Here is a 26,949-nt window from a genome sequence, read left to right as displayed (position 1 = left end):
TTGAGATAAGAAAATGTTTATGCTAGTAATATATCCAAACCGCCGAAATATTCTGTTAATAGTTAAATCGTTCATGAATCGATAGAGTTGCTGGTTGTAGGGACTTGAAAATTTTAGAACTGTTCTGTAAATATTTCGAAATAACGTGGATAGAATTTTACTTTAGCTAGTTCGTGATTTACGCGTAGAGCAACAATTAGTCGTGGTGATTATAAGGTAGAAAGTGCATACGCGGAATAATTGTAGCATAATTTAAAATCTATCGCAAAAGAATAAAACGTTGATGATAAATACTTATTTAATTCTTGGTTTATTATAAATATACCCTTGTACAGTGTAAATTAGCTTTAATATAATATGCTATCTCTTCTAACACGTTTATTCTGAGTGCCATACGGTCCTGACCATGGTCTTCATTAGACTGAGAGAATTCGAAATCTACATAAATTATTATGTAACATTTATCATTTATCATCACAAGTGAAGTAAATTGCGATGGTTGAATATTCAGTTTAAGCTACGCGATTCTTCTTTGTTAACAACTTCAACGCAGAGCAAGGTTTTGGTGGTCGATGAGCTTTTACCCATACATTGTTTGTCGAGTGTTACCTGATTCTCAATCTCTGAATCTTATGGCTTTCAATACGGGACATGCGGTGCATCGTCTCAGTTTATGCTACATGAATATATTTCATTTATTTACACGAACAGTGCGTAAACTTTTATTTATAACGCAAAACCATTTGATTAATTTGAATCGATGTGTAGCCAATAAATTTGAATTCCATCTAAACTTTACACAGGGTTTCTATCACTACTCTTTCTTTCCTTCTTTGTTTTTCTCTCTTTCTCTTTCGTTTGAACTAAGGATAAGCTATCTCTATGTACAATATATTACAAAAAATCTTTATCATCGCATCTCTATGAACGGTCATTATGACAGTAGTTGAACTCGTAGCTTGAAATTGAGTTTCTAGCCGCAAAGGTACACAGATGTTCGGGATCTAAAGTTGTGTTACTGTTTAGAGGAAATCCTTTCTTTTTTTTTTTTTTTACCGTAAGTAACTTATATTTTATTAATCTATGAAAAACATTGAACTTTATACGAGCATTACAATTGCGGTATTAGTTCATTTCTAATTTGATCACGTAAACGAATATGTAGTATGAAGATCAATCGCTCCTGATACGCAGTATTTAGTTGTGTAAAAAAAAGAAAAATAATGTTTTAAAACAGAAATGAGAACTTTACTTCGTAAATAAACGGAGGTTTTACTCGTCCTAACTTTTAATTCAATTTAATTATTTCTACCGTCCCCCATCTCCGAGAACCTCCGCCATAAGAATACGATGCGTATGCTAATATCACGGCGAATTTTGAATGTGCTCACAATGGTCGACAGTTATACAAGGTGACCCAGGACTACCGTCCCATAAGCACCAATATTTTTCTCGCAAAATCTCCGACTGAAACGTTTTTCTTATGAACGTACTCTTTAAAGAAAATTTGTGATTTGCAAATTACAGCCGTGGCTAATCCAGTAGCATCTGATGGCTCGGAACAGCTGCCGAACGGATGCTACTGGATTGGCCACTTTGAAACGACTGTAATTCGAGAACAATAAATTTTCTATGAGAATTCAAAAACGTTTCACTCATACATTTTCATGAGAAATACATCAGTAACCTATAGAGTGATAGTCTTGAGTTGCCCTGTATATTATACATTATGTAGATAATATTGAATGTGTATGTGAAAAAAAAAAATACGTTTAACAATAGTATCGCTTTATTTCCGATAATATCATACGCATTCCTGCATAAATTTAATTAACTAAAATTTTTTAATTTGTTTACCTATTATTTTAAAATTTTGACACCTTTTTCGAAACAAAAGAAAAAAGTATTGTACTTTTGACAATTCATCAATCTACCCGCCGCGTTTTTCAATTCCAACGGAATTAATATAAAACAAAATTATAAATTATTCACGGTTTATAATTAGGTTTTTGCACCAGTATCCTTAACATGGATAAAACATATGTACGCACTAATCAAAAATTCACGTGCAATACTTTCTGATTGTGTTTGTATCCGTGTTACAGAAACTCGAACGTGAGGATCCTAGGTAAACAGTGTTTTCCTGGGTTAATTCTGAACATGCTGTGCTTGTGGTAGTTCATCGTCATTAGTTTCGCCACGACGCATGTATTGCGGTTTATCATCACCACGAACACAGGCATCTGTAACGTGTACAGACAGTACGTCGCTTCCCGGAACTTCGAACATTGGTTCCAACAACAAGGATTCCATTATCGCCCTCAAACCGCGAGCCCCCGTTTTCCGTTCCATAGCAAGATCCGCGATAGAGGCCAATGCATCAGGCGAAAAACTGAGATCCACCTGATAAAATACAACGTTACATACCATAATACGTTATTATTTCTATTTAACGTACCAATTTCTTCTCGTTCCGGTAACGATCCATGTTATGCAATGTTATATCGATTGACTTTATATTAAATAGGTAAATAATATGCCTTTACCTTGTCCATAGAGAACAGCATTTGATATTGAGGTACCATCGCGTTCTTTGGTTCGGTGAGGATTCTTACAAGCATATCTCTGTTGAGAGTATGGAAAGGAACGAGAACTGGAAATCGTCCAACGAACTCCGGTATCATACCAAAGTCGATAAGATCTCTGGCTTCCACTTGTCTCAGCAGAATGTCTTTCTCTTTATTGTCGTCTTCCGTCGAAGGAGACATATTTGCAACGTCGGCAAGACTCGCTGCTCTACGTCCTGGACTTTCAGACGACGGTGTTGCCCCAAAGCCCAAGTATTTTTCGTTCTTTCGACGCGACACAAGCCTGTCAAGTCCGTTGTACGCCCCCGATGCGACGAACAATATATTCGTGGTATCCACTTGAAGAGTATCTCCTCTTAGTTTTCTAGAACTGTTTTTCTCCGGAACATTGACAATGGTTCCTTCCAACATCTTCAACATGCCCTGCTGCACGCCTTCCCCCCCAACATCTCTGAGTTGATGAATACCAGGAACTGCTCCGATCTTGTCAACTTCGTCGAGGAAAACAATACCCATTTGTGCTCGATCAACAACATAGTTTGCATCCTGAAGAAGCTTCGCTATGACACTTTCTATGTCTTCTCCAACGTAACCAGCTTGGGTCAGCGTGGTGCAGTCACAGATGGCGAAAGGAACGTCAAGGCATTGAGCAATTGTCTGGGCTAATAGGGTCTTCCCTGAACCTGTTGGTCCCAGCAGGAGTATATTACTTTTCTCCAATTTTAATTGATGCTGTTTGCTGTCTAAGATGTCGGACCCGGTGTTCGACTGACTGCCGGATGATTTTTGCTGATCGGCACCTGGAGCAACGTGCTGAAATCCAACCCCGAGCGAGTTTCCTATACTCGATATGTGAAGAAGGTCTACAAAAGAAAAGGGTGCAACTTCATTAAGTTCATGTCCATTTCTCATATGCAAGCGGTGCTGGTGGCAGGACATTTCTCTGAGATCAGCGAGAAGAGTTCTTTGGTGATTTCACAATATGTACACTGTTACAAATGCTCAGCCCATTTAGAATAGCAAATATCAAAGTGACTTGATTGATCACATTGTGAAAAAATGAACTAAAACTTAGAAAAATGACTTGATCAGCACTGAAAAATTATATTTTAATAATATGATCCAGGGGACTTGACGTTAACTTAAAACTTACAGCTCAGTGTATTTTAATATTCTTACTTGCTGAATCAAAATTCCACCTCAAATTAGACTAAAGAATACCACTGTAAGAGTAAAACGCGAATCTTGAAGTATGCACAGATGTGTTACTGGCACGTTTTTACTATTTTCGTAAACGAAAAAAAACACAGAACTGAAATTAAAATACACCTACTTATAGGTTTATTTTGGCAATTGTTAATTACGTGGTTTGAGACCTCTATGTGTGAATGGGTGATTGGATTCCTGCGTTGCTACCTGGGTAGCATTGACTGGGGTTGCATTTTGCATTGGCAGATTGTTGTGTATCCGTTTATAGTGGTTGTACACAGCGACACTGAGGACCTTTTTTGCATATTCTTGACCAATGACATGCTTGTTCAAGTACTCAAAGATCTGGAATAAATAAAACGCTTATTACAGATCATGAATGTTTAATAAAGATCTAATTAAATCTACTTGACAAACTAGCTAATTTTATGTCGCCATCCCTATAAAGCATTATTATAAGTTTATACATCAAGGTAGCTTGCCACTTGGCTAAGGTTCAATAAGTTATTCCTAGACTGTACGCAGAGCTAATATAATCACTTCTCAATAACAACATAAACATTCCGAAACAAACGGAGGTTTATAAATAGCTGCATATAAAAACTGGTTAATAATTAAATTAAATGAAATATCCAAAGATATGAAACAAATCCAACCTTCTTGGGTGGCGGTGGTGGTTTCCTATAAAATCCTTGCTTTGGCTCTTCAGGCCTTAATGCCTCTTTCAAGGTTCTTTTGGAGTCAATTTCGGACAGAACAACAAAGAAATGATGACACTTTTCGCATTTGACAAACCTCGTTGATGCTGAAAAGAGCAATTACCTCATTACTCATAACATAATACGTCATTCCGTTTAAAAATATTATGCTATGCAGCTGCTCTGCCAAGCCCTGAATAAACAGATAATACACAAATGAATGTCCGTACTTACAGACAAATGTTTCAACATGAGTGCAAGGATCTCCACACTTTGGACAAGTGAGGGTATTCTTTTTCCCTCCACCAGTACCGCTACTTCCGTTATTTGCCGATGTTCCCGAGGGAGGATTGCTACTTCCCGCATCTTTATTTGGTGGCGGTGGACTATCACTGGGTGATTTGGCGAGAGGACTGGTCGTGACTATCGATCGGGTAGCTACGACTCTGACAATTTTGTGTACTGTGGAAAGTATCAACCAAAGAATCAATGATGTATATACTCACGACAGTTTAAGACATGGTCAATATATTATGGGATGTTGGTCACTGCTTTTACTTATGGGGTTGATAAATGTCGAAGGGGCAAGCATTGATATGTCATAACAAAAAGGATATCAATGAAAATGGTACAATAGATATTTTAAGGTAATTAAATTGAGGAGGCAATAACTTACGATGATTAGTCATATGGTTGGAAGAAGCTAAGCGACCCGCACTGACCAAACAACATCGAACGCAGCTCATCCTGCTGGTAACCTCTTCTTGGAGGGAGGCGTTTTAACACAGAGATGAATTCTTGCTAAAATTACAGCTGCTGTAAAACAGATTTCTTAGAATTTCAAGAATTGATGAATTTTGGGGACGGATTGACGTTGTGAGTTAGTAATTGAGAAACGCGAGTTCAAGGATGAATTGCATGTTTGACTCTTATTTGCATTCTTTCATCTGTATTTTAATTTGTGTTGTTAATTTTTTTTCGGGAGGTTTGATTAAGCGAAGATTATGACTGATAACGGAATTGCAATGTAAGAAAAAAAGGGAAGCGATACGCAAGAAAACAAAAACAAGACGATAGGTTCACAGAGTTTCTGACGCGAGCATTGCAACATTTGGCATAAGATAAGGGTGAAGCAAAAATGTAAATTTATAACCCAAGGTACTGCCACTGACAGAGGGAAACATACGTATGTATGCGCCGCAGCAAGTAGCGACATAATAAAAACAATTGCGATTTTGCAATAACGGAAAAAAATTAGTCAAGGTCAGCGTGTCGCCAGGTGGTAAAATATTATCGACGGGTAAATTATTGGTTGAAATTTATTTACTAAAACTTACTAACTGTCAACAACGCGTCACTTTCAGGACGGAGTAAATAGAAATACAATTCACCTTGCGGATCGTAACATGCAATGCAAGATGTGGAAATCTCAAAAGGCCTCTAACTACGTGACACATAGAGAAACTACCGCGACATCTTTCGGAAAAATTGGCATACCGACTCAAACGACTTCTTCTTACCACTATCACCATTCAACTCCCGCCAAATCACAAAGTACCAAACGCATGTAGATCGTCATCAGAGAGCTTATTCTGGAAATCCTCACTATTCCCAATATTTTTTTAAACGGATTCATTTAAACCGTGAAATAACAATATTTTATTTGAGAAAATCATCTACCACACAAATTGAGTTTCGACTCACCGACACCAACGATCAGAAGAAACCAATACGCGATCTGAGTGGCGGCTCACTAGCATACCGACAATGATGATCTGCCATTTTCTATTTCATGCTCTAGAAAGAGACGGTGAATCTGTTGTTATCGACCGGATACCACAGCAACGTTTTTGCTTACCGACAAACAATGCAAGTTATGTAAATTACTGACGATTATTTTGCTCACTTGGCTCAATGATCTGGATCTCTTTAATGGGATATGGTTAATTAATGATATAAGTACCTGATTTAAGGCGCGATAGATTCGCAGTGATTGCGTTATCGAGCATTGAAATATATTCACAATTCTACGTGCATTTATCTGCTACTGCTCCATTTAATTAAATTGCAAAATATAATTGACAACGTTCTCAAAACCCACCTTTATTGTTTGAAACTATCCTATTCCGATTTCTTGAGCCTTGTGTCCGTGAGTCACCTAACGGTAAGTACTAAGTAGTGAGTAAATTGCTGGGTACGATAATGAGGCATCTTTCCATTTGTTTATATCGCGGGTGTCTCATTCATTCTGAATTGTAATAGAGATCAGTCGTTGGTAACTATTGGCATAAATAATAATGGAGCGCTCACTGCATGGCTCGTTATGTTGCTGGCTTTTCGGAGATAGAGATAGCTCAGAGGCGAAGTACTGTGTCTTGCTCCGATACGATCTTTCAAAAAACTTGTACACCAAAAATCAGTGCCCCATTCACACGCGTTTTCTGTCGCACATCATTGACGTTGTATTTTTTACTTAGACTTTCTCACGCATGCGCACTGCGGAAGTAACTAGTAGAAAGAGACCGAACTTCACCCCGAGCTATCTCTTTTTCGGAACCCCCACCACCGCAGTGAGCATTCCAGTATTATTATATTTCAGTGTTGGTAACGCTGTGCCATCGATTCTCGTACCACATGTCAACGAAAAATGTAAATCGAGATTCGATTTAGGGATCTTTGCGTCGTAAATTTAATAAACACGTGGTCAAGTGTCAGATTCTATGTTCAGGCTCTAATATCATCGAGACTCCTTTTGCTAACCAATATCTTTGCTATGTCGAAGATTGAAATAAATAACGAGGTAAGTTACGCCCATGTCAGAATACATTGCGTTTCTAACTCATCGCGTTAAAAGCTTTTAAGTTAACATTCGCAAACTACGGAAACCGTGCAAAAAAAAAGTGTAAAATCTGCTTCTGGGCATACAGAAAATCTGTGTATGATTCTAGATTGTCCACGGCGTTTTTTAAAGTTGCATCAAGTAGACTCGATGAAATTTGTTCAATAAAAAACTTTTCTTTCTCATGCTTAGGTGAGGTTAGATTAACCATTCCAATTCTAATTTTATAGATCGTGCTAATGAGGCACTGCGTGCGACGAGCCCGGCTGCATATCATACGGAAATTGATCAGACAAGCGGGGATGTTGCGTTCGAAGAAGGGAGACGACAAACGGCTGGAGAAGTATAAAAAGAAGGCAGACAAACTGTGCAGCGAAGTTGCTGCGCTTAAAAAATTAGCTGAGGATGAGGTGACTAAATTTGCCATTACGAATAGTCGAAGCATGGGAGAGATACTGTCAGACGAAAAATCTGGGCCAGAAATTTGCGTAATGGTCAGATTAGCGAACAACAAAGTTATCGCCGACAGAGTGGTAAAATTCAAAGAGAAGTTTCCAAATTATGAGGACCAGTTGGGACCAGGAAAACGAAAGCTGTATAAAATGCAACGAAAGGCAGGTAAAACGGTTCAGAAGCATGCTGATAGGCAAGCTGACAGAACCGCTGTGCCAAATTTTGAGCAAAGAGACACGATAAGTCGCAATTCAAACGACAGTGCGGATGATGAAGCCGAGTCTGTGCAAACTGGATTAGAAATAGTCGATCCTTTGCCAGAGAAGACTGAGTGTAACGAGGCTCAACAGGAACCAAACGAAACTGCGGATTCTGATTTTATGGACAAAATTGTAAACAAGGATGAAAAGCAATCGAGGCCAGTTAAACCGAACAGAAATGAACGAAAAGTCAAATCGTCCAAGGAGGATAAATTGCGGGGAATATCTGTAACGAGTAGAGAAGCTACGGTAAAAAGTTTCACCGAATTTTTGGAGGGAAATGACGCGGAAAAAATTTCTCCCATCATTGAAGTTGGAGAACCGGAATTAACGGCGGATAAAATTGTCCTTGAGAAAGAGGTGGATTCATTTTTTGTGAGCGAAAACGGGGAAGATGGGTACCTGAGCGTTGTGGTCCCCAAGTCGAAGGTAATGGAGGGTGAAAATGAAGATGACAACGCGACCGCTGCCGGAGGTCGTAAGTGGAAGAATTTCGGCGGAAACGCGAGAGAGTCGAACGCAGCTAGAAACGGCAGATTCTTCGACAAGATTGACGGAAGCGAGAGGAGAAAACCGGATAGAAGTAGCGGGTTCAAGGCACGCGAAAATCGACCAGATAACGGCGATGCGAGGAAAAGGTCAAGAGTCGATTTTCACGGTGGTGATAATAAGGCGACCGCCGAAGATATGCATCCGTCTTGGGCGGCAAAGAAAAAGCAGCAGGAGATATTAAAGCTCGGTTTCCAAGGGAAGAAAATCGTCTTCGATGATGCTTGATGCGCCCGAATCCAAAATTAGTATTTATTTACGCCGCGTGAATTGGTCATGGATCTTGTACAGAAGCAGCAAAATACAGTTTATCGCGTAAGCACATGTACTCGCATTTTTTCTCGCTTTTTTTTTACTCGCACCCTACTATGCCCAAAAATAACATTGCCTGATGCCATCCACGAATATCTTGAAAGCTACGAAGTCCCCGAGGTCAGACATGCTGAAACTTGTGTAGCTAGTCAATTTTAAGAGCAGGCAATTTTTTAGCGTACATTTGTATTACGTAGCGGGCGAACGTTCCAGTGAAGTTTAAACTTAGTATGCGAATTTTTATATAGTTGTGATGATAAATCCACGGTCTAGACTTACTTGGTTAGCATAACAATAAAATTAGCTGTAACACTGCAACCAATCACTCCTCAATTTTGCTCATATCAAAAATTGACCACTTAATTCTTTCAATAAATGCGATTCCTTGAGGTTGAGCTGCAACAATAAATTGTGTAGTTTTGCGTGAGTGAAGCATAATGCATGTGCAAGGGAATTTACCTCGCTAAATTCTCAGGTTTCGTGTCTTCCAACCAGGTTAAAATGATGACTAAACTATTCTCGCTATATTATTTTGCTTGGTGAGAAATAATACCCGACGACTGTCGAGTGCTTGAAATGATCGCGGAGTTGAAATGAAATTGCAAGCGTGTTACTGTCGACCATATTGATATTGTGTCAGCGTTTTGATATTTTCCAAATATTTTTTTTGCGTTACTATATTATTATTAAAGTAACGTTTAGTCTTCGAATACGAGTATCTTACTTGCTCTACACTGTATTTTTCGATAATTTCAACGATACGTTATTCGATTGATTTGAACGTAATACCTATACATTATTGCAGGTTTAGGAGCTAACAAACTCCTGTATTATGTATATCCATATAAGTACAGATTGCAAAATATGTTGATTACATGGATAGAGTGAAAACGTAAAAAACATTTCAACATTATCATTTATTGTAAAAATTTATGCGAAAATACGACATGTTACTATATAACATTATAATACCGATTATGAATAATAACACCTACCTATATAAACCTCATAAGAAATTTTGTCAATTTTTGTTTTGTGTGTTTTCACGTATCAAATTTGTATACTCCAGCAACAACCTGCGTCAGATACGCGTAATAGATAACGTGATTATGTACATAGATAAATAATGTACATATATGTGTATTCAAGTGATATATACATAAACATTAACATATTGACGCTATAAAATCAAGGAAAAATAAATTGTAAATGAAAACCAAAAATGAAACAAGACTAAATAACGGCGATTGTCCGTGATAGAAAAGCAGGGAACGAAAAATGTAATAAAATGTAAGAAGTAAAACGTGGCTGTATGGTTACCCAACCGAGGACCGTTAAATAAAATTAGAAGTAAAAATTCACCGGAAAATTTACTCCACGAAAATCAAATAAAACCTTCTTTCAGGTCTGCTGCAGTTATACGTAGCAGTCTATACGAGTTTACCCAAATGATAAATCATCGGGATTGGTATACATGTGCAACATAAATTTAACGAATTTCGAAAGAAATGAATAATTCTTGCTGGGGGCGGAACCGAACGGAAAGATCAGGGGTCGAGCGCAGCTTTTACGACCGAAGCTGAGGTTTCGGGTGTACCTATTACGCGCTGAAGATCCTCAAAAGGATCTGAATAATGGAAAATGGTTTGTATACATATTGATGGGAGCTGGGATCAGTGTGTTTTATACAAAGTGAAGAAGCCATCGGTCGACGCCACCGTCGAGAAGTGAGCAGCTTGTGTATTTCTGTATATAACACATATACATAAATAAGGGAGTAGGAAATCCTGGCGAAGAACGGTACGTTCAAGAAAGGGTATATTATTTATTCTTCGAAAGAGTCCGCTGCTTCTCGCCGTGTGTAACTAGCTGGGAGTCGACCGGAAGTCCTTTCCTACGTCGGACGAGGTCCATGTACCGCTTCGCTCGGTTACCGCTGTCTGGTTTCTCGCCAAAGTGGAGGTACTCCTCTTCCGTCGACGGCACCCAGTACGGATCTTGCTCGATCACCTGCGACAAGAACTTGCCTGGTTATCCTCTACCTGCCTACGGCCCATTATCCTAAAACGGGGTAACCAGATATCTGGATGTTTGCTTGATCACTCCTCGTTCACAAAAAACAAACAATCGAGAAGGGCAAACATTTATCTCGGAAGGATAATAGCCGGAAATTCGAGCCATCGAACGCGGTCTTGATTAATTTCAGGGATAAATGGAGATCACATGTACAAAGGATTACTTTGCATACTCATTCGGTTGCCGCTGTCAATATTCTAAAACTTCCTCTTGGCATGGCGAGACAACGACACGTTATGCTCGTAGGATTGTCAATAATTATTGCCTGAAGATGATTGGCCGCGGCCGATCGAAACGTCGCAACCATTTAAGCGACTAATAAAAGGATATTCTACCATGACCAACTTCGACGAATCGTTTTTAATACATACATAACCACATCGGTCGCGAATTTCAAACTTCTTACGAATAAAACGGTACGATTCTGATATAGGTAAGGTAACGTGAGGCACGACGTTCCCCCTGAAAAATGTGCCAAACAAGATTAAAAAAAATGATATTTTAGAGATAAGCTGTAAGTGCTTCGGAATGTAAATTTTTTTGGTCATAAATATCCATAGATAATCAATGATTTATTCCATACAGGTGGAATTAAAGGATGCACAATTATTGAAAAGACAAAAAATGTAGAACATTTTTTTAAATCATTTTTTCATAGTGTTCCGGTTTTATTTGTATTTTTATTCGAACATGTGGCAATGCAATGATGAATTTGTTCGAGATAGATCGAAACAACTTGTATCCGGTGCTCAAAAGCCACAAAAAATAATTAGCGGTTTAGGCGATCCGTCGTGCCCCAGGTTACTCTACATACAGTTCGAAAAATGTTGTTGAAATTGTTTGAAGAGATAAAATAATTCTCAGGAGAGTTTTTTTTTCAGATTTCAACGAACAAAGTCATAGATCAATTGCATATATGAGTTCTGAAAAGTATAAAATGTAGTTTCGCTTATTGGAAAATTGACTAATGTACCGAGGAGTGATAATGTCGACTGCATGATGAGATTGAAGATCTGTTATCTGTAATTACGCAAGTTTCGTTAATATAATTACGGTAAAAACAAATGTTTACAATGATCCCGAGATGAAAATATTCCGCACGGTTGTGTTACGATGAGCTAACTAAACGTTTTTATACCGTACCACATGATAGTATGAAAAGTATGTATGAAGCATTTTTATGACCTGTGATTACTATTCTTTTTGAATAAAGTGACTAGTAGTGCATATTCTTTGCAACTTTTGCGATAATTTGATGTTCGTGCAACAACAAAGTCTTCAACTGAAAAAAATTGTACTCAAATAAACGATAAGCAATAAATATAGTATCGAGCGTATGGTAACAAGACTAAACGATAACTAAAACCGTACGAAATTCTCTTGAAATTGTAAAAATATTGAAATAGTTATCGTAACGGTATAGCATATTTCGACAAAAATTTCCTACAACACCATATTATGTAACCCATACAGTAGTAACAAAGTAAAATTTTCTTCAACGATGGTGAAATGGACATTTTATTACATCTATTATATATTACATACCTTGCCTACCAAATGCACGAGGTTTATACGTGGGCATTATAGATATACATATACATTATACACATGGCCAGGGCTACCAGAATCCTCTCCATCCGCCTCTCGCATGCCTACATATTCGTCTGCATGGACAAAACTTTCCCGCGCGCGGTAAGCTCTTGCGTAAGTCGGTAGCACTCTGAATTAGTGAGGCCCCCACCAGGGGCCTTCCACTTCTCACCCCTCCACCTCCGCCGCCGAAACCTCAGCCACCCTCCGGCCGTTTACAGCCCAAACTTTCCTTCGTCACGTACATACGCACAGATATAAAACGCGAAGTTTGTGTATACATATATAGGTATAGCGCATCCTCGACCAATCGCGACGGTTAATTTTTCGTTCCTCGTTCGCGTGTGTGTTCCGTTGTGCGTCGCCCCTCCAGTAGAAAATCCGGCGCCTCATCCAGCTCCTCTTCTCTTCTCTTCTCTTTTTTTTTCCTCTTCTCTCACCTTCCCGCACCTTGTTGCCCCCGTATAAGATGTATATATGCGTACATGTATATGTACGAATACACATCGCTTCCTCTATCCGCTCCCGATCCTTCCTCCAGGTTCTCTGCTTTTTTTTTTCCTCTTTATTTCTGTCTCTCTCCACCCCGCCGCATTTACCCTCGAAATGTTTTTCTTCTCCGTCATCTCCTTTTTCTTCTTCTTCCTCTTCTTCTTCTCTGCCTCTTTTTCGCGTTCTTCTTCTTATTCTCAACCTTTTCTCTGCGCTCGGTCGTATTGAAATTTATAAGATGTGGACACCTGGCCTGCACGGGCTTCGTCGAGTAGGACGGACCCTGCAGGGACGATTTGATATTGACCCGAGCGTAGGCCTCGGTGTTGATCTAACTTCCGACAATATTTTTACAATCGGACTATACACACACACACACATATATGCATATAACGCGGGAGCAGATGGTAGCCAAGCGGTTTTTGTTTCAGCCAGATTTGTTTTCGTGCTTCTTAGCGAGGTGCTCGTTGGCCGCGTCGTTGTTGTTGTGGCTTCGGAGGGATCTTCTCGCCGAGATATCCCTCATACCCTCCTTGTTCGCTTGAGGAGGCATCTTAACACCGTCGTAACCTGTTGCGTATACTGGGTTCAACGCTGTAAGTTCGCCCCCTTCGCCGCTTTCGATCGCTTTTCTTCGTCGTTCTTATATATCCTCCGTCCAGACATAACCTCTTTGTACTGCTTCCACGCCCCTCTACCGCCACCCTAGATCTGTATTCTAAAATGCCACTGTTAAATGATATAAGATACACGTCTCGATAGCCGGACCTCTTTCCAACTATCTTATATACATAGATCTATCTATTTACTTCTGTATCTTCCACGTCTCGCCCTCCTTCTTACGGGTATACTTTTTTCTTTACGGAATTCGGACGGTACGCAGGTATGCGAGGTGGTACACGTATACACACATGTGATTACAGGTATCCGGGGTTAACAGGCGAAGCGGATGAACGATTCAACAGCATTATTCGAGATCAGCTATACTACTATGTTCACAATATCCTTTGTTTACCTTTCGCCACCTGTAAACCATACCTATACGTTTCTTTACGCTCGTTAATGAGTGAAACGATAAGTAAACTATCCTTGCCGCCATGTAATTTGGAAAAAAAATTTAGTTAGATACTTGCGAGCAAGGGGAATGTTTATACAGCTGTAATAAAATTGCAAGCGTATCAACGGCGGCCATGTTAATTTTGTGTCAAAGTTTCATAGCATATTTCATTCCCGAGTTTTTAATGATTTTTCTGAATTTTAATTGTCACTTCGGTACGACAGATTGGGAAAATATCATTTCAGTGTTGAGAATTCTGCATTTAGAGTAAAATCTACTTGCATGACCGTAGGTGAATACTTTGGAACTCACCTGCTCGATTGTATTTCTAACCTAAGAGCTAACCTCAGTTATTCGTTATAGTCATAAGCATTTCACCTAGATCAAAACGGTAATCCGTCTCTGTGGATCCAGTTACTACAATGAGCTTATATAACTTCACGCAAAGTGTAATTATAAGGAGAATGGTACGCGGAGACAATGATACTGTTAATATATGGTTAATTGAGCAAAGGGTATAAGGTGCAGGTCGAGGAGACGGAGAAGGGGAAAGCCACGCGCTTGTAGAAAATCAGACAATAGAAGAGGGTCTCCGGTGAATCTGGCTGGAACGGGGGTTTATAAAATCAAAGCGGTCGGTGGTTTTTCCATGGATCGCGTGGTAATCTTCCGGTCGTCATAGCAGCGTCGTTCTTCTTTACTAGGTATATAATAGGTATATAGGCATGGTCTTTTTCTCGCCTATACCATGTATCTATACTGGTGCACGGCACACACCTGGACAGATATAATGTTGTTTTCTTTTAATTTTTATACCATTATACCTATATACTTATTCTGCAACCATGTGGCTATTAAGGCCAATCCAGAGAAGAACTATCCTCCATTGTATATATATATATATATATATATATGTAATACAGGTAGATGTATTAAGAGTTTCTCATGCAGACCAAATTTCCCGATTTCATCCATCGTCAATTACTTATTCGTTCGTTAGTTTCTTTTTACACGAAATTTCTTCATGTTATTTATTCTTCTTTTTCTTCTTCTATCCTCAGCCACCTGATATTTTATTTATACATCTATTCGTATATTTTATTAAATTTCCTAGCTTTCACTCGTCGCCCAATATTTAACTACATTATTAGATTCGAACATGGCGTTGAAAGGTAGTAGTTGAATCAGTTGACCGTTTCGAGCAAATTACCTGAGTATTTAGGCACGAAAAATTTCGTGAAATTTGATAGGTTTTTCGATTGTCACATTAATTTGATCTACTCTAAAACGTAGAACGAAAAATGAATGTGGAAAACGACGAAGATCGTTGTGTGATAGATATAGCCGTTGTAGAATACAAGCTTAACCTGTCCTCTGTGATTAATACTGGGGGATGGGTGTTCGATACGGATGCTGGGAACAGTGGCGCGTGATGAACGATGTAAAGAATTACAGAAAATCGCTCTAGGAAGCGCACGTTCCGTATAAAACACGTCTGTATACTATACATGTATATAGTATATATAAATACAGTGCTTTTCAGTCGAAATCGAACAAGTGAATCGTCATTTTCTAATTTTTTTTTTTTACAATTTTCACTCCACCCATTTGCAACGTTTAATACAGTTTATTTGACAAAAATTGTTGTAGAATTCACCTTGAACATGTTCATGGATATTTAAATCTATTTGACGCGGTTTGTGCATTTTTTAGCTTAATATTGTCAATTTGTTGAACTCGAAAACTCATTTTGGAATAAAAAAAATTTCAGTTCCAACCTGGATAGGAAACTGGTGTTTAAAAATATTTGACGAAGATTCGGCCTGCGGCAATGTTATAATATCCAGCTTGTGTGAACGGAGATAATAAATTTCGCCCGTGAGGAGGTTATAAACTGATACTTTGCGTTCAGTTAAACGAATGTCAGAGCATAGAATACACTGTGCAAGCAGTTGGGCTTTTATTTCGTTTCGTTGAGGTGATGTAGAATAAGAAAAAAAATACCATCAAAAACGGTTTTTACAATCAAATCAAATATGCCTGATTATGAGTTTAAATTCCAAATTATCCGCTGCTAGATGGCGTCTCTGAATAAAAGTGAAACAACAGTGAACAACGAATGGAAGAATAAACAGTTCTGAATAAAATAAGATTACAATATTATAATGGGTTTTAGGTTCGATGCCAGATTCTGAAATCACGTACGGATTTCAGGACCAAAATTACGGCTGAATCGCGGCGAAAGGCTGGTTCGATTATTTGAAAACTTTTCGACACGTTTACTACGCGGTATTTAAAGTGTAAGATAATAAATCCGTACATAATAAGATATCGATGATTACTTTTTATCGATGAGATGATACAGCGTCGGAAGGTAAATTGATAGAACTGATTGATTTGAAAATAATCATCAATCGACGTGAAATACGAGGTAAGAGGATGACATTCGCAACAGCGCTATAGGGTACACAGAAAGCGGTAAACACATTAAGAGGAAAAGAGAGAAGTATACGGAGTGAGGGGGACAGGGAGAGGAAGAAGGGAGAGGGAGTAAAAAAGCCGTGGAGGAGCTGCAGGAAACTCGTAGACAAAACACCGATGGACGTTGCTGATGGCCGTGCGTTGCGTCGTGCCCGTGCCGAGGCTCGAGACTCCTCTTCTCGCTTTGGTGCCTCTACACAGGTTTTCTTATTTCCGTCTCCGCTTGGCTTCATTCATTAATCCATTGTTATTTACAAGAAGCCCTCCGCACTGCTAACTACCGCGATTCTTCTCAATTCTCAACGATTCTCATCCATCTTTATGTCTGTATATCCCAGTATCGCGGACTTCTCTACGATTCTTCAACATTACAGGTGTGATGATTTTGTGGTTCAGGAGTTTCCGTTATCCAGCTTGACAATGCGTGGCGTTCAAGTTTCAAGTCACTTTTTCGATCGAGATCTTACATTGTCGAAACTATCATGGAACTTGAAGTTTGCGTGTAATTGTAAGAGCGAGCTTTGATATATCGGGCTTGAAAATATTCAAGGCATCTGGAATGCGGCGCAGTGAAAAAATGAATGATTTTTTAATGGGCAGAGCCCGTAGAATGGACTTTTTTGGGTTCCACTTTATGGATTATAAAAGCTTATCTCGCAGTGAGAAAAATTCTGTTTTTCGACGGACTATAAGGTGTCAATCTAATACTGTCTGATGTTCATTTTCCGAATTGACCACAACAATTATTCTATAATATAATTCACGCTGATAAATTTTAACAGCGACATTTAGACAGTGTATTAACAGTGACCGTCAGTCGCATCTTTTGATCCTTAATGCCCCAAGGCATAGCTTTCTTTTTATTCTGAATCGAGTTCGATGAATTCTTGAATTTCAAAGCCGATACAAAGTTAAGGTACCGTCAGATTCTACGATGATGTCATCATTCCAGAATTTCTATGACGACTGGATCGTCGGTTTCCGGTTCCTCTCCTTCTTTCTTATTCATAGGAATGCTCATTTGTCGGAGTAAGAATGTCAAATTATTTAGTTTATCTGGCGTGGTACATGGAATCCAGACGGAATCCGTTAACCATTTAAATGGAAGAAGAAGAATGTTAGATAACACAATCATCTAGGGTAAACAGGCACACACGTATAGAACCGAGCGAAGATCTGCCTCCTGAGAAATTAATAAGTAAGGCTGTCGCTGGGTCTAATCTCTCCCAGTCTCTCCGTGGAAGATTCGAGGTGGGTATAAATACATAGGGAGCAGGTTATACATGGGCATTTACCTCGCACATGGGCGTTCGTAGAATAACAGACAATTAATTTTTGGGTACCTACAGATGAGAATTAAGTGGGAGGCTCCGGTCGGCAGGTATAAGGCGTATAATGCACCTACTGTACCCTGCACTTCAGGGCCTTCCCCAATTTCCATCCCGGTCGGAATACCTGGAGTTCTGCAGTGGCCGTCGATTCTCCCTGTTCTCGGAGGAGTTATCAGGGCCTCACGGTCACCCGGAGGCGTCTCTTTTGCGATTTCTCACTTCTCGCTGGGTCCCTCCGTTTCTGCGGCATTATTCCACGACTCGGGAGAGGAAGAGGCAGAAGAGCTGAGCACGGAAAGATTGCCGGGTGCGATTAGCCTGTGGCGAAGTGTCGACCGGGCCCCGGACGTGTAAGTTGGGCCCCTCCGGCCAAGTACAGCCGAATAGACACAGGCCATTCAGGGCTCCATTGAGCGAGGCTGGAAGAGGCTTGCGGTATTGTTGACCCGTCACAGGTTGATTGTCTCCATTGTTGCCGGGACAATGGGCCCGCGGGGGCCTGAAACTTACACTTCGATTTGGCTCGAGAGGGCCGGGCCCTGATTTCATTTACCTACATTCCAGCTCCGGGAGAAGTCGACCCGAGAAGGATCCGTTTTCGGTCAGTAGCCATGGCACCTACCGAGTACCAGGACTCATTCAAACCCCGTCATGCCTCAGTCACGACCCCCGCAGCGATCTCCGAAAACATTCGGGGCCCGCAGAATTTCACCGGAACCATTTCCAGTCCTTGGCTTATTGTTATAAATTGCCTTGCAATTGCGTGCGATTTGTAACATTTCGCGTACAGATCGAGAAATTTCATTCCGTTATTAGGTTACATGTAGCTTACACTGAGACGTTAGTTTTAGTAATTGTGGGTACCGTTAGAACGACGTGTAAATGTTGCAAAAGTTACAAGAAAATATAGTACAAGTTACTATTTAGTGTGATTACAGTTAAAAATACTACAATTTCTAGTAATTGTTGCAACGTTAACCTATTTGCTAATATTACTAAACCATTTCAGTTCTGTGAGGCATTCGCAAAATAACTTTGCAATTTTTTCACCAGCATCAAATTATCTCAACAGGCAAATGTAAATATAGTACGAATGGCTATATTCAAAACAAATAGTGTCGGATTTTAGATTCTTTTGTTACAGCTACAGAAGTTATTTTCATTGCATCCAGAATCATATTTTTCCCTTTCTATTTTTGCTTGGTATACTTGTTACTACATACCTCCCAATGACTGAAAACCAGCTGCGGACTGGCGAGGCCGGAAGTCTGTGTTCGGAGCTCTCGAGCTAGATGAAAGCTCTCGGGTACGGGTAACGTGGCTAGAACGCGAAACTGACCACCAAAACCTGAGACACTATCCGCAGCCACAACTCGTCCCTGCCTTCGTCCAAAAACTGCGTACAGCTTGCCTGAATAACACAGAGAAATCAAAATATTACTGGAAAACCTACATAAAATGGCAAAAGAATCATCGAGTTCGATTTTAGACAGATATTAAAAAGTTTGTAGAAATAATAATTTCGTTCGGACACAGTAAAGGCTCGACAATTAGCCGCTCGTGCAACCATGATTAAATTATGGGTAGTAAACAAGCTTTTACCGTGCACCTTGAGATACCATGATTGAGGTTGTATTTACCTGCAGTAACTGTAGTTGAACTTTCTACAATATTTTAGTGTTTCGACAAGTGAATAAATTCGCAAAACAGTAATTTGTCTCAGCAAGGAAATATTTTCGAACTAAACTAGCTGGACACGGACTTTCTAGTTCCGGTATTATAAACCGAGGGCAAGGGAAATGAAGAGGAAAAGTTGGGAAGCCGGAAGCAGCAAATCTCCCGAAAGGAGCAGAAAACATTTCTTCTCTTTATAGGTTATTGTATATGCGTAAACCGGTAAGATTTCACGGTCCGATGAAGAGACAAAGGGCAAACTCATTGTCAGTGAGTTCCGTTCGGGTATTTTTGCTGCGGTGCGGGAGTAATGGAAGCCATCTATGGAAGTATCGAGATTAAGGCTAATAGCTGAGGGACCCGAACGGTCGAGCTCTCTTCACAAAACTGATTGAAACGATACTCCAATTGCGACACGGACAGATTTTTTTTACTATACAGTCACTGAGTTTAAAATTATGTAGACTCATCTTGCCTATAAATAAAATTTTCTAGCCTATCTATTTTTTTTACGAAAGTCTGATTCGATCGCAAGATAACATGATTTTTTATTCTCGTTTTCGACGGAATGTAAAATTGATTTTTCTAATCTTGCGAATAATTTTTTAATTTAGATCCAGGAAATAAATTTTTGTTTTCAAAATTTCCTTGATAACCATAACACCGTTTATAAATAATTCTATGATTTCAACCGAAATCCACTGATTTGCTTCAGCAATAATTTCCTTGATAGATTATAAAATTCTCGGTTACAACAACCACCTCACATCGTCTAAACAAAATTATGTGGCATCAACCAGAACCGCCTTTTTTTTTTTTTAACTTGTGAAATTTCATATACATAATTCACTGTTTTCGCCCGCCATTTAAAATTTCCCCCATAATAACCTATTATCGTAATCGTAGTTTAGAAAGAATCCTGCGGTATAAATGAAACTTTCGCATCAGTTCTGTTTCGCAAATAAAATATAAAATGCATTAGTATTTTCTTACACACATAGTTTTCTCGGTCGTATAATAAACTCATCAAGTAAATATCGCAGTGATCGTTGAGAAAAAAAAATTCTACGACATCAAATAAATGTCTTCGAACTAATCCGACAAATTTACTTGCAAGGTTACGAATAAAAATTCACTGACACATTAAAATTCTCGGTTCTACACGGTTGCCTGACAAGCAGAAACTCAGATAAAAATAACACAATTGTCGTCGATGTAATTAAAAATTCTGCGCGATCAAGAAAACCTGCCTGTCATTCATTCAACATTTTTCGAACGAATGACGTTTAATTTAACGTTGTCATTTTTTCAAACTTTCGTGACAATTAATCACCGTTAGATTAACAAGAAAAAAATAAATAAAATAAAATAAACAGAAAAAAATAATCAAACAAACGCCTTTACCATTGCTATTATACTCTGAACAAAACAATAGACAAAAAAATTCGTGATAAAAATATTCGGCCCGTATACTGATCCCTGAATTCCATATACATATATACCAAATCCGCAAAAGTCGGAGACTGAAAAAATCGTACCGTGAGTCCCAAAAATATTGGGACCAAACCTAACGTAACATCGATATACGTATAAGCAGGTATATAATGTGTCCTATACCGTATAAATACAACGGAAAGAGCATCGTATCGTTATAGGAAGGGAGGGGGGGGGGGGCCGCTGGAGATCAGCAGACGGCGTTGCAGAGAGCGAGAACGGCTATAGTAAGTACGAGAGGTAGAGAGACAGGCCGCGCGTTCGGGTTTCCGGTCGCGCCCCTGGGGCACCTGCGCGCACCTGCGTCCCCCTGCTGCCGAGGATACGGAGGCCCCGTTGAGGCCCCCCCTGCCTCCCCACCCCCCACCCATTGCCTTGCTTCGTACGGCGTAGATATGGTCCAGCGATGGGAGAACCGGCGATTGTTGCCGAAGCAGGCAGCGAGATGACACCAGTTTTTAGGATGTAGTTGTATACCGATGTGGGCGATGGGAAAACGAGAATTTAATCTTGTGTGTATTACAAATTTTTGTTTCTTTTGTTTATTTATTTATTTATTTTTTTTTTTCATTTTTTTTTTCTCAATATTTCCAAGAGTCAGCATGATTGGAACAAGCGGGAGACTATTTTTTTTTTTTTTGTTTTTTACTTATCTTCCCTACTCGGTAACGTGCAAATTTGGGCTATCGATGTTTTTGATGATGAATTTTTAACTTTCTTGATACGGTTGGCCACGGTATGTTTTTTCGTTTTTTTTTTACTAGAGTGAAAATAGTGAAATTTGGAGGACTGAGTGACCGACTGCGCATGCGCGAAATATGCGATTGAATTCCATTGGTCGGTGTGATTGTATCGCGGCAATATTTCCGTCTGCAAGACAGTGGAGCCAACTTGACTCGGAAGGTGGATTGAAATTACATTTTTACGATTACTCGTAGTAGTCAGCGGTCGGTTAACAATAAGAGTTTGACAAGCTTTCCAAATCATTACGTCCGCTATTAGAGATCTGCTTAATCTAAAAAAAAGTCCATCAAACTGAATAAATTCTTTAGGTGGCCAGCTCGCGTGAAAATCACAGATTTCACCGTTTCCTCTCGGTATAAAGTAATTCGGATGAACAAAAAACGTTAAATGAAACACGATTGAGTAACGTTGAATAGAAATGTTCACGTGACTTGTAAAGAATGGAAGGATTAAAATTTTCGAGGGAATTTGCGAGTGTATTCTAATCATGTGGGAAGTCGAAATCAACGATTAATCATGCAGGCGTAAGGGAAAATAATTTCGAATAATATGTATACATGAATTCAGACAAATGTAGTTTGAAAATTTTTAGGAAACCTGTCATATTCTTGTTTGATTTCAATTCGATCTTTCTGTTTTGCTTTAATGTATTTTAAAACGGATCGTCACACGTGACAGAATAAATGTTGAGTAGGTATAATTTTTCATATTGAGTCAGATGAGTGTAACTTTATTTAGCAACCAAAATAGTTATCGGAACAACATTCTGAACCCAATTTACGTAAACTACAAGCCACTTCTTCAGACATTATAAATGCGATTGCCTTTGGTACTTGATTTGAAAAAATATCTATTTTTTTCCAGAATATATTTCATTGACCATTCGTTCAATCGTAAAAAGAATGATCCGAACGATCATAACCAATTCGGTGATTTTTATCATTAATCAAAATTAAGTTGTCACACTGAGAGAAATTTTTAGTTCCGGTTACCGCTCAGTCCTTAACTATTTTCATTTTTTACCACAATAGAAAAATATAGTTCCAGGTACAAAATGAAAATTAGTTTTCTAGCCGTTACCGGAAAGTCTAGTATCCGTTGCTATTCTTTCTCATTACGATCACTGTTGCTATATTTTCTTGCAACTGTTGCGAAAATTTAACGCTCGTGCAACGATAAATTGACGTTAAAGCCTTGTTTAGCTAAGAAAGTAGAGTAAACCTCAGAAACTGATTTCGCGTCGCAATTACCAAAAAAGAATCGACAATATCGCAAAATGGTTGTGCGTACCTCGTTTTTCGTAATTCCAACGATATTCAAACAGTTTTTTCAACGATACCTGTTTTACTGAATTTTTCTGGTTACCGTAACAAATGAAATTTTCCTCAGTGTACAGACTGCAGTTTCGTGCAGATGCGAAGCGTATTTCTGTACCGCGAGCGGAAGGCGAGGACGAGGACCAGGTCGCTAACTACACGATCAAAAGGCGGGGGCGACCCGAGGGGGAAAAGGTGTCAGTTCGTACCTCATCGAAAGCGGTGAGCACTCGGTTGACAGCCCCTGGTTCATTGATGGAGACTCTACTCCATTCACCGCCTTCTCTCCGGCACGCGGTTCGCCCCCGCCATCATCCGCCGCCGGTTATTACAGCTGGAAACGCGTTCGCCGTTCGCTCAAATGAATTATTATAGGATGCGGAAAGTACGGGTGAGCGAGCGGGCTCCGATCGCTTCGATTAGCAGCGGATGCAATTTTTCGTTCTCAATTTTCACATTTTCTCAAGATTTTCAACTCTGCGGATACTTTATTCGCTTATAGATTGCCTGAATTTATCGAATACCATTTGCCAGTCTACTGGGTTAAAGTTTCTAAACGAATATAGAAACGGTTTTATCATGGGGTCCGATCGACACCGGTGCATAATATATTTTATAGAGATTTTTCGGGACTCTGCTCGGACTATTTGAAATTTGGTTTCGAAATGTTTTAAAGATCTTGACGGATTTACAAAAAAACTTTACACGGCACTTCGTGATATACTTATACGTCAATGTATGTTGGACTTTATTGCACCGCAAGACTTGAAAGACTTCACGTGGATTTTATATATTATGGGAGCATTATGGGGTTTCCACGTGAAACTTTCCGAATAGCTCGGAGATTTCAATCAAGGTTTCACGGAATTTTAGAGGATTCAAAGAATGTTAGGGAATGTTTGATAAGATTTCACGGAACTTTGTACAACTTCGAGAAATTTCACAAGAATTTAGAAGGCCCTTCGCACGCTGCTTCGGGAGATCTTAATAATAAGAGATTTCGTAATATTTCAATGTACACCATGAGATATTTCAATAGGGATTTCGTAAAACTTCATGTCATTTCACAAGCCAAACTTGAAACTCACTACATCCGGCATACTCGATTTTATATTAAGAATGTATGGGACGTACAGTCAGATCGAAAACGTATCGAAATAAAAACACGTAAGTATTCGGTAAGAACTACGTTATTGTTGTCCAAAATTGAATTCAGTTGGTTTTGTGGTGAATTCATTTCTAAAGAAAAAATGAGTTCATCATCCAATGAAATCGGACCAGTAATATGGATTTCCTGTATTAAGAAGATATTTACAGTCAGATGGCTTTGTTGAGATTTGTTTAATTTTGAATTTATCACGTGTTTCTTCCCATGATTTTTTTCACATCACTGTCCCATAGATCATGAGAATAAAAATTTTGAAATCCTCTACTCTTCTTCACATCCAAATTCCCCCATAGACGCTTCTGGCAAAGCTTCTTTTTTTTTTTTTTTCTCTTACTCTCCAGACAAGCCACGCCATAAAGAGAAAAATTCAAATAAGAACAAGCTGGTCGGTGACCAGTTGAAGTCAGGAGAAGGCCGCGCAACTTATACCGTGTGCGGTTGAAACCCACGCGATATCCTCTCTCCTCCCCCCCCCCCTCGCTCTCTCTCTCTCGCTCTCTCTCGCTCTCTCTCGTTCTCTCCCTGTGCGATCACCGCGAAACCACATTTGAAAACATACCGCAAACACCATAGTCTCTCCCACTACAGGCTGAGAGTACCACGCGATGTTTCCACAGGCGACAACATCTTCTCGGCTAATTGCACCGGCTAACGAGTTTTCAGAACTGACATAGCTCTGCTGATGCTGATGCTGGGCAGCGAGTATATAATAGAAGATGTGACACGAGTATATAATAGAAGACTTGACACTGATGTATATCTTTTGAAAAATTGATTTTTTGTAGACTCGTTTAACCATGCGCGATGTTGTTATACGGACTTGTTTGAAACACCGCAAGTTTAATTAATTTTGAAAGCAATTTTTCACTGCAGCATGTAAGGGTAACCATTATAAGTGGAATTTGAAATTCCCCGATATTAGCAAAAATTTATTCAAAGACGAAATTCAAGTTTTATTTTTGATTATATACTTACTAAACCAGCAAGAATTATAAGGCTTGAATTCTGAAACGTGTCAACGACTTCAGACGTTTCCGGATTCCAGAGATATTCGTGTGTATTATTCTCAACATCATCGTTGGCTTTGTCGAGTAGTCATCGGAAGTTTCGAAATATTCACTATTCGCGTGTACACTGAACGCAAATTCGGAACGGCGTTGCTGGTTGTATTTCTTTACAACATTTACCTCACGCGCAACATTTTTTTCCCCAGAATTGATGAAATTTCAGTCATTATATTCACGCTGATGTATGAATTTTAGTTTTTCTAGTGAGTCTTAGAATTAAGTTGCAAAGCCAGAATTCAGTCTCAATATAAATCCCTGTAATAAGCAAGGTATGTCAAACCTACACGCGGCGTATTGAGTGTGCTTGCACTGCAGGCACGAGCGGCAAATCCGCAAAAGAAACAGCCTACGTAAAGATCAGTTTTTGCAATCGATATACCTAGATCAAGGAGCTAAGGGAACGCTGGAGCCCGCGGGCGGAATTTGCAAGGTCTCTCTTGCAACTGGACCAATCAGCAAGAGCGCCTGATCGCGACGAATCGCTCTCACCATATGACGATGAAACTCATGCTGCTACGTATTCTCGGTCTAGATTCGTGAATAAGTTCAAATTAGACGCTGTAGCGAGTTTTCCAAATTTCATCATTTTCAATGCGCATTGCGTATGTAACGTTCCGGGATCAATTTTTTTATATGATTCATATGAATTATTCGATTTTTTAGAAACAATGATATAATTAAGTTTCACAATGCCGCCTTTCGTTGGAATGTTTTTCTTCGTTTGAAATTCTGGATAGGCAGAGTAAATACCTTAAATATGCCAACTTCGGCTTATCTTCCGCGCAATCAGCTGCTCGGTGCCGAATTTGACATTGTTTGGTATTGAAAATCAACAGAGAAGGATAAGATCGTCGATGATGTACATGTATATTTATGCCAAGGTGAAAGTTCGAGCAGAACAACACGTTTTCCGGTGTTATTTTGCATCAACAAACGTGGAACAGTTTTGAGTTTGAAAAGTGGAACTGTCGTGATTTACGTGGTGTAAAAATGTATAGACACGCACTTTTCAATTTTTAACCAAACATTTTTACTAATTCGAAATTTTCATCGATCAAGCTTGATCGTGGATTCAAGTTTTTATTTATTCCGAGTTCTGATAATATAAACGAATATATACATCAGTGGAATATTTGATCCCAAGTTTACCATTTATAGCGTTTTTTGTTGGTTAACCAACTTTCGTTTACTCTACAAGATCTTAGGATTTAGAGCTTCCGATCGATCTTGGTATATCAAAATTTCAGGTACACCCGTTTTTCAAGCCCACTAAATAAGTTATTACGAAACTATCCTGACAAATTCCACAAAATTTCATGATGATAATTCCAAGCTTATACATTGGAAGAGTAATGCTGTGCGAACTTCTTTAGACTATAATTTGTTCTCAACCGAACACCATCTGATATTGAATTCCTGTATACACCGCAAAAATTGTTCTACAGTAGATCCTCACTTATCCGACCTTCGGTTGACCAAGGTTCCGCATCATCCGAGCTCGGATGAAACGGGATAATCGGCTATGCCCGTGTATCGAATAGTCTTGTATCG

At 39.2% G+C, this 26,949-nt stretch overlaps 3 protein-coding genes across 10 annotated transcripts in view; 1 reads left to right on the top strand and 2 right to left on the bottom strand.

The window, feature by feature from the left end:
• Window positions 1-291: 291 nt before the first annotated feature.
• On the bottom strand, window positions 292-6,007 carry LOC107226551 (ATP-dependent Clp protease ATP-binding subunit clpX-like, mitochondrial). 8 transcript variants are annotated; one of them, XM_015667397.2, is made up of 7 exons: window positions 5,887-6,007; window positions 5,172-5,311; window positions 4,730-4,957; window positions 4,454-4,602; window positions 3,953-4,142; window positions 2,547-3,451; window positions 292-2,403 (listed from the first exon to the last, which is right to left on the bottom strand). In XM_015667397.2, the coding sequence occupies exons 2-7, from the start codon at window positions 5,239-5,241 to the stop codon at window positions 2,149-2,151; spliced, it is 1,797 nt and encodes a 598-aa protein (XP_015522883.2). In that variant the 5' UTR covers window positions 5,242-5,311; window positions 5,887-6,007; the 3' UTR covers window positions 292-2,148. The 8 variants fall into 8 exon arrangements, with proteins under 8 accessions (XP_015522883.2, XP_015522885.2, XP_015522882.2 ...); XM_015667399.2 differs by having other exon boundaries at window positions 5,172-5,308; window positions 5,887-5,999; XM_015667396.2 differs by having other exon boundaries at window positions 5,833-5,986.
• Window positions 6,008-7,140: 1,133 nt separating this feature from the next.
• Window positions 7,141-8,924, top strand: LOC107226553 (serum response factor-binding protein 1). The gene is made up of 2 exons (XM_015667403.2): window positions 7,141-7,295; window positions 7,565-8,924. Exons 1-2 carry the CDS (start codon window positions 7,269-7,271, stop codon window positions 8,822-8,824), a joined length of 1,287 nt encoding a protein of 428 aa, XP_015522889.2. The 5' UTR covers window positions 7,141-7,268; the 3' UTR covers window positions 8,825-8,924.
• A 738-nt stretch (window positions 8,925-9,662) lies between these two features.
• LOC107224537 (elongation factor-like GTPase 1) overlaps window positions 9,663-26,949 on the bottom strand; it is a 105,244-nt gene continuing 87,957 nt past the window's right edge. Inside the window, exons 4-5 of the mRNA XM_046737656.1 lie at window positions 19,159-19,346; window positions 9,663-10,918 (exon numbers count right to left, since the gene is read on the bottom strand). Coding sequence (XP_046593612.1) covers window positions 10,730-10,918; window positions 19,159-19,346 — 377 coding nt within the window. The 3' untranslated portion in view covers window positions 9,663-10,729. The remainder of the gene's footprint in view (window positions 10,919-19,158; window positions 19,347-26,949) is intronic.

The sequence above is a fragment of the Neodiprion lecontei genome, chromosome 4 (genome assembly GCF_021901455.1).
Source record: "Neodiprion lecontei isolate iyNeoLeco1 chromosome 4, iyNeoLeco1.1, whole genome shotgun sequence".
NCBI lineage: Eukaryota > Metazoa > Arthropoda > Insecta > Hymenoptera > Diprionidae > Neodiprion > Neodiprion lecontei.
The sequence above is the reverse complement of the archived record's forward strand: the minus strand, read 5'-3'. Positions and strand labels throughout refer to the sequence as shown.

Bases quoted from the DNA above. Each gene is read 5' to 3' on its own strand.
- LOC107226553 (XM_015667403.2), top strand. From the start codon at position 7,269: ATGTCGAAGATTGAAATAAATAACGAG. The intron at 7,296-7,564 runs GTAAGTTACGCC...CTAATTTTATAG, and splicing joins AGATTGAAATAAATAACGAG to ATCGTGCTAATGAGGCACTG.
- LOC107226551 (XM_015667397.2), bottom strand. From the start codon at position 5,241: ATGAGCTGCGTTCGATGTTGTTTGGTCAGTGCGGGTCGCTTAGCTTCT. The intron at 4,958-5,171 runs GTAAGTTATTGC...TACTTTCCACAG, and splicing joins CAACCATATGACTAATCATC to TACACAAAATTGTCAGAGTC. The intron at 4,143-4,453 runs GTTGGATTTGTT...TATTTATTCCAG, and splicing joins CACCACCGCCACCCAAGAAG to ATCTTTGAGTACTTGAACAA.